Source organism: Sitodiplosis mosellana, unplaced genomic scaffold (assembly GCF_009176505.1).
Source record: "Sitodiplosis mosellana isolate CC-2019 unplaced genomic scaffold, AAFC_SMos_1.0 Smas_scaffold_75, whole genome shotgun sequence".
In the NCBI taxonomy this organism is placed as follows: Eukaryota; Metazoa; Arthropoda; class Insecta; order Diptera; family Cecidomyiidae; genus Sitodiplosis; species Sitodiplosis mosellana.
The window spans coordinates 89,138-95,861 of NW_022595317.1; the positions used below are offsets into that span (position 1 = coordinate 89,138).

At 38.0% G+C, this 6,724-nt stretch overlaps 3 protein-coding genes across 3 annotated transcripts; 2 read left to right on the forward strand and 1 right to left on the reverse strand.

The window, feature by feature from the left end:
* Positions 1 to 41: 41 nt before the first annotated feature.
* Positions 42 to 1,601, reverse strand: LOC129570716 (SET and MYND domain-containing protein 4-like). The gene is made up of 2 exons (XM_055450422.1): positions 1,468 to 1,601; positions 42 to 1,364 (listed from the first exon to the last, which is right to left on the reverse strand). Exon 2 carries the CDS (start codon positions 1,350 to 1,352, stop codon positions 42 to 44), a length of 1,311 nt encoding a protein of 436 aa, XP_055306397.1. The 5' UTR covers positions 1,353 to 1,364; positions 1,468 to 1,601.
* A 1,761-nt stretch (positions 1,602 to 3,362) lies between these two features.
* LOC129570717 (cullin-1-like) lies at positions 3,363 to 4,118 on the forward strand. Its single transcript, XM_055450423.1, has 4 exons — positions 3,363 to 3,404; positions 3,491 to 3,570; positions 3,645 to 3,804; positions 3,879 to 4,118. Exons 1-4 carry the CDS (start codon positions 3,363 to 3,365, stop codon positions 4,116 to 4,118), a joined length of 522 nt encoding a protein of 173 aa, XP_055306398.1.
* A 65-nt stretch (positions 4,119 to 4,183) lies between these two features.
* On the forward strand, positions 4,184 to 6,104 carry LOC129570718 (cullin-1-like). The gene is made up of 7 exons (XM_055450424.1): positions 4,184 to 4,498; positions 4,573 to 4,731; positions 4,800 to 4,867; positions 5,035 to 5,134; positions 5,205 to 5,309; positions 5,387 to 5,874; positions 5,942 to 6,104. Exons 1-7 carry the CDS (start codon positions 4,184 to 4,186, stop codon positions 6,102 to 6,104), a joined length of 1,398 nt encoding a protein of 465 aa, XP_055306399.1.
* Positions 6,105 to 6,724: the final 620 nt, after the last annotated feature.

Below are 6,724 nucleotides of genomic sequence, written 5' to 3' on the forward strand. Positions count from 1 at the left end.
CCCCCCCCCCCTGGCAAAATCATTTTACCCCCCCCCCCCCCCTAGAATTTTTGACCTTGCACACGTGTGCCCCAACTGGCTTTCAATTTTGCTTTTCGCTCATTTGCATTTGACGAAGTATCATTGAAGCCCAAGTAATTGAAGAAAAGTTGTTCACCCTTTCTGATTGGTCGTCCGCTCACACTGATTATGTTTCTTGAGAAGATGTAACTGACGATATTTGGAGCGCATGAATGGTTCAAGAGAGAAGAAACATTGGCCACGAAGCTTGAATAATCAGACCCAAATTTGTTAGTGTTATAAACTAGAACATGATGCATAGACACATGCATGAGGAAGCGCTTCTTTCGATCATTATCGAACCGACTGCTGACTTTCGGCAAATTTATCGCGGTTTTATAAACCTTGTAAGCTTCCATCAGTTCATGAGAAAAGGGTGCTGATGTTGAAAGTTTGAAGAAGAAATGATACTTTGACTTGAGATCGTTCAACGACGTTGGTAGTGTTTCGGGATTTTCGAGCAGTGTACCTTCAACGAACTGCATCAGAGCGTCCACGTCCGGGAAACTGGTGATGGCCATGAGAAGTGTTTTGATTTGATGTCTCATTTCAAAATACATCCGTGGTAAAAATGAGCCACACTCCAATTTGTGTGTTTCATTGCGATTCAAGCAATCCAAAGTGCAAAATTTAACATCGGGGCAATTTGGACACGCGATAAAATTCACCAGTACTTGCAAACAATTATAGCACGACAGAATATCATCTCTGATTGCGGGTATGTCATTTTCCACCAAAACCGTTTGTCCAACTGGAATGTCACACTTCGCAACCAGGTGCCGACCGAATTCTTCGTTGTATTTTATCTCCATGACGTTTGCCATGCACGGGAAATTCTTTTCAGCCTCGTAACTTAGCTTCGGTTCGAATTCAGCCTTTCGCTCAAACGTTGACATCAGTTTCATACTTTCATTCTTGCGCTGTTCCAGATTCAATACGAAGCGATCCGGTAGATTCGCCTTTTTGGCGAGTTCAATATCGATCAAGACTTCATTGTACAACTTCAAGTGGAAATTGCAGGCTGATCGGTTCGAATATGCTAACGCAACGTTTTCAGTGCCAACCTCAGCGAAACACAAACTTTGATTGTAGCATTTCATTGCTTCGACCCAATTTTCTTGTTGAAAAAACTCGTTTCCTTTTAAGCGCCATTCAGTTGATTGCTGATAGTCTTTCCGAGTTGGTTGTGTTTTGAGTGACTCAACATGCATGTCGAACGAAGGATGCTTCACAGAAGCAAAAAGATCAACGTATTCAGCTGTCGCTGACTCTTTCTTCCACAAATTGTCCATTCGCGATGACTTCTGTTTAAAAAAAAAAGATTTAAAATTCATTTTTGCTTCCAACAGTAATGTAAATTTCTGTATTGCGACATAACAATGGTCTTATAAACTTCAATCGACATACCAATTTTCACGAATTCCCTTTTGAAATGTAATCAAATACTAATACAGCGACCAATTGGATTATTTCGAATTTTCGGAACGAATTAAATTTAACGTCAATCTAGCAATTGGAATTGATATTGCCTAAAATTTGAGCTCTCTCTTTTTGATTGCAAATCAATTGTTTTGCACAGTGTATTTGTGCAAACGTCAAAAGTATTCACAATGTATTGTACGTCAACTCAAACCAATACGCACGCATCGCATCAATTTGCTTAGAATACCCCTTTGGTGGCGAGTTCTGTGTGTGTTTTTGTATTTGTGAAACATCAATTATGCTCTAACGGCCCATATGCCATCTCTGTCACTCTTCTACACCTTCTAACGATTGAACGAGAACCGATTACTTTTCAATACTTACAAGAGGCCATCTCTCGAGAGGGAAAACAAGACCGCAGAGCTTCGCTTCGCTTCGCTCCGCTCTGCGTTCTTGATTTTTTAGTTATTTAATCTATTTTGTTGTTTCACAACAAACTATTTTTTGGCGTACTACATGAAATGTATTTCATCAAAGTAACTTTGAAGTAATATATTTATTTGCAAAATGAATTACAAGATCTTGGTTTTATTTCTTTTTTGAAATATACTGCCTTTGGTTTAAATTAAATAAATAATATGAGCATAGAATCGAAAGTCACTTTAATTCTGTTCAAGACCCAGAAAATACTGTACGAAAAATTAATGTAATTTTTAAAAAACATTTGATAATAAAAATTTGATTGGCGCTTTGAGATGTTGTGCACTTATTTGTCGTTAGTGCACCTGTTTTAAATTAAATAAAAAAATATGAGCATAAAATTCAAATTCACCATAAGTTGTTTCATCACTCAAAAAGTATTAAGAAAAAAAAAGCAGATTAGTAGCTCTATATTTCATGCAGTGCTAAAAATGCGAATAAAATTGAAGATTGGTTTACTTTCTTTTGAGATATTTTATTTTTAAAAAAACATTAATTTTATTATAATTCAAAGAAGATCCTTTCAAAAGATTTCTTTTCGGACTGATTCGATTGATATTTATTTGTGCATTGAACATTGTATTTTCTTTTTTCGATGCGTATGAAAATATTCATGCGACAGAAGCAACCATGTTGATTTTTGATCACGTATTTGTAGCATGGATCTGACATAATCAGCTTTCAATCGATTGGTGCATGCGTTGGCTCGCATTTTTCGCATTTGCCATCGAAGCCCCGACGAGATTTCAATTCTAATTTTCGTTCATTTGACAGCATTCCATCGAGTTCCTTCGAGTAATTGATGAAAAGCTGTTCACTCTGTCTGATTTCTGATTGGTCGTCCTGTCACACTGAATAGATTGCTTTTTTAAGAATTATTACCAGGAAATTTAATTATTCAAACAGCATATCAGAGTTAAAGCTACAAAATTGTAAAGAGTTTTTTCTCTTCCCTATAAGAGGCATTTGCTGAGTTCTTTTCATTCGCTTATTGATTGGTCAAGTGTTATCACACCAGATTAATTTTGATCTGTGTGTCTATTGTGGCACTGTTTGGTTTCCTTTGGTGAGTTTTAGTTTAATCTTAATATAATATAGCGATAAATCCAATTTAAAAAAAAATGAAAAATCGAGAAAATGAAACTTCAAGGCACATAAAGTCACAGCTCACAGCTCACAGCAATATATTCATTCAAACTTGTTACAGTGTCGCGAGCGACATTTTTCGGATATTTTGTGACCTTGAATGGATTTTTTCTTTGGTCTGTAATTTCTTTTTCTTCCCGGATTTCCGGGGAGCGGTATTTGAATTTTGCGGAGGTGTCGAAATTTGATTTCTAATTGTTTTGTGTCATTTTTGTATTTACAGTTGGGAAATTTAGTACGAATTGCAACACAACATGGCAGCGAATTCGAATTCCCAATACGTGAATCTGGATAGAGTGAGTACTAATCGATCAACAACACGATAATTACGTGCAATGTCAAATGTGCATTTACTAAATTTGTTTGTTACTATTTTTTTCAGATATGGACGATTCTAAAGGGAGGCATCACACAGATTTACAAGCAAGAGCTAACAACGCAGCAGTACATGGATTTATGGTCGTAAGTTGCAACCCCACATTCATCACATCTGAACATGTGCTAGATAACACGTGCATTCCGTATTTTGTTTGTAGATTGGTTTACAACTACTGCACCACAGAACAGAAGAACAGTAAAAAGTACTTCAACCTGTCTTCAGGCAGAGTCAAAGTTGGACGCTCCGAAATTATTGGTGGAGAACTCTACGAACGCTTAGAGAACTTCTTAGCAAATTATTTAACTGATTTGTTAAAGGTGCGTATGATTTGGGATTGGGACTCGAATGCAATAGCAAAAGACTGAACATTTTTTTTGTGTTTTTGAAACAGAGCGGATCGAATTTGAACAACGAAGAGTTTTGGACATTTTACACCACAAAATGGGTTGAATACCGATTCTTGAGCCGTGTACTGACCGGTGTGTTCGGCTACATCAATCGTACATGGGTTCGTCGTGAATGCGAGGAGGGTAACGAAGATGTCTACGAAGTGTTTCAATTGGCACTGGTCACATGGCGCGAACATTTGTTCAAGCACCTCAACAAACAAGTTGAGCCATACTTAAACTGATCGAACGTGAACGCAATGGCGAAACGATCGATTCACGGCTCATTTCGGATGTTATATCTTGCTATATGGAATCGGGTGTTGACAAAGAGGTGCCAAATTTAGTCCGTCCAAATTTGTCCGTCTACAAAGAAAGCTTTGAAAATGTTTTTCTACAAGACACCGAACGCTTCTACATCGCCGAAAGTGGTGCTTCCTTTGAAAAGTTCTACACCGAGCAACATTCATTCGTCAAGTACATGGAATATGTGAAGAAGCGTATTGACGAGGAAATGAAAGACCGTGGTAAGCTACTCCACGTCACAACCATAGAGCCTTTGATGGCAATTCTCAGCGATACATTGATCAGAAAGCACTTGGAGCTATTTGATATCGAATTTCGGGTAAGTTCACAAACATTTGCAAGTGAATTTGCATTTTGTTTAGAAAAAAATTGCTTTTGTCCAATTGAAAACAGGCAATGTTGGCGAATGAAAAGTACGGGGACATGGGTTTGATGTGTTCATTAGCCGTTAAGGCAGATGTTGTATTGAAACGATTGAATGCTATCTTAGAAGAGTGTATTACCAAAGACGGTCTAGATAAACTGGAGAAATGTGCCGATGAAGCCGTGAAAGTGAGTTAATTTTGAGTAATTCAACGTGGCTTTAAACATTAACAACGTTTGTTCTCTTTTCCCAACAGGATCCCAAATTGTACATTGAAACCATATTGTCGGTTCACAAAAAGTATCAGACTCTCGTACGAGATCGGTTTAAAAATGAGATTAGCTTCGTGGCCGCATTTGACAAAGCCTGTAGCAAATTCATCAATGAAAATTCTGTGATCACGAAAAGCAAGAACCCCAATAAAAGTCCGGAATTATTGGCGGCTTACTGCCATATTTTGTTAAAGAAATCGAATAAGAGTCTCGGAGAAGCCGAACTGGAAGAGGTACTCAAATGTGGACTGTGTTCCAATACATCAAGGACAAAGATGTGTTCGAGGTGTTTTACAAGAAAAAATTGGCCGAACGTTTGGTATGAATTGATTTATGCAATTGTCTCCTTTTGTTTCCATCGATATTTGATGAATTTTGTCTCTTCTTAGATCGAGCAATCGTCAACCTCTGATGATGCCGAAGCATCGATGATCTCCAAAATGAAGCATACATGCGGTTACAACTACACACACAAACTACAGCGCATGTACCAGGTGAGAATGGAAAGCAATGACGAAACAAAACTATGGTGTTTTGATTTTAATGCTGGAATTTATTCTTTCGTTATCAGGACATTGCTGTGTCAAAAGACATAAACGAAAAATTCCGTCAACGAATCTCGGCCGAAGAACCACTCGACATTGATTTCCGCATACAAGTTTTGACTCATGGTTCGTGGCCATTCAAACAAAGCGTTACATTATTGCCACCGCCGGAGATGGCCAAAGCAATGGAGCAATTCACCGTTTACTACAAAAGCCAGCATGATGGACGTCAGCTAAAATGGCTGTACGATCGATCAAAGGGTGAATTGCTAATGAATATCGAGAAACAGCGTTACTTCATCAAGGCCAACACATTCCAAATGGCCATTTTGCTGCAGTTCAACGAACAAATATCATTCACCGCACAACAAATCCACAACAACACGGGCATCAACAAGCATTATCTGTACCAGATGCTAGCGCTTTTGGTGACGAAAATGAAACTGTTGCAAAGCGCAGACAAGGCCAACATAACGGACAATTCAGTCATTGCGCTGAATACAAATTATACTGGGTAAATAATGAATAACATTTGCACCATAGAGAAGTGTTAATTTTTTAGTTTTTCACGTCAATTTCAGGCCAAAATTGCGTTTCGACATATCGGGCGTGCGAATGAAATCCGAACAGGAGAGTGATAGTAAAGTCACCCACAACGGCATTGAAGAGGATCGTCGTCATTTGATCGGGGCAGCCATCATTCGGGTCATGAAAATGCGCAAGACACTAAACTTTAGTGACTAAAGCATCAAATCCTTATTGAAGAGGTAATCGGGCAATTGGCCACCAAATTTAAACCGAAGAGGCTAGACGTGAAGGTATCATCCATTGATTTGTTTCCAACTGATTTACCTGTGATTGGTTTTATGCATTTGAAATTTATGCAACTGTTTCAATCCATTTGCAGCGGTGCATTGATGCGTTAATCGAAAAGGAGTCATCTGGAATGTCATTCAACGGAAAAAGATACTTACAATTATTTGGCATAAATTTGAATCCATTTGCCTTCATCACTTTAGGGAATAACAACACATTGAAATCATAGGAACATTCACCTCGCCGCCAAATAGTGCTTCCACCTTCAGTGCGCAGTGCTTGTTCAGCATTCCATAAAACTATTTAATGTGTTTCATAAATCGAATGAACTTCAAAGAAATGAAAAACAAACGCTTACACTTTTGGTCGAAGCATTATTTTCAATTCAAAAATTCATCAATAACTCTGTTGACGAACAGTTCCATGCTTGATTATTTAATTCTAAAAATGAAAAGAAAACCACTTCATAAAATGGATGAATCACACATTGTAATACCAATGCACACACACACACACACACACACACACACACACACACACACACACAC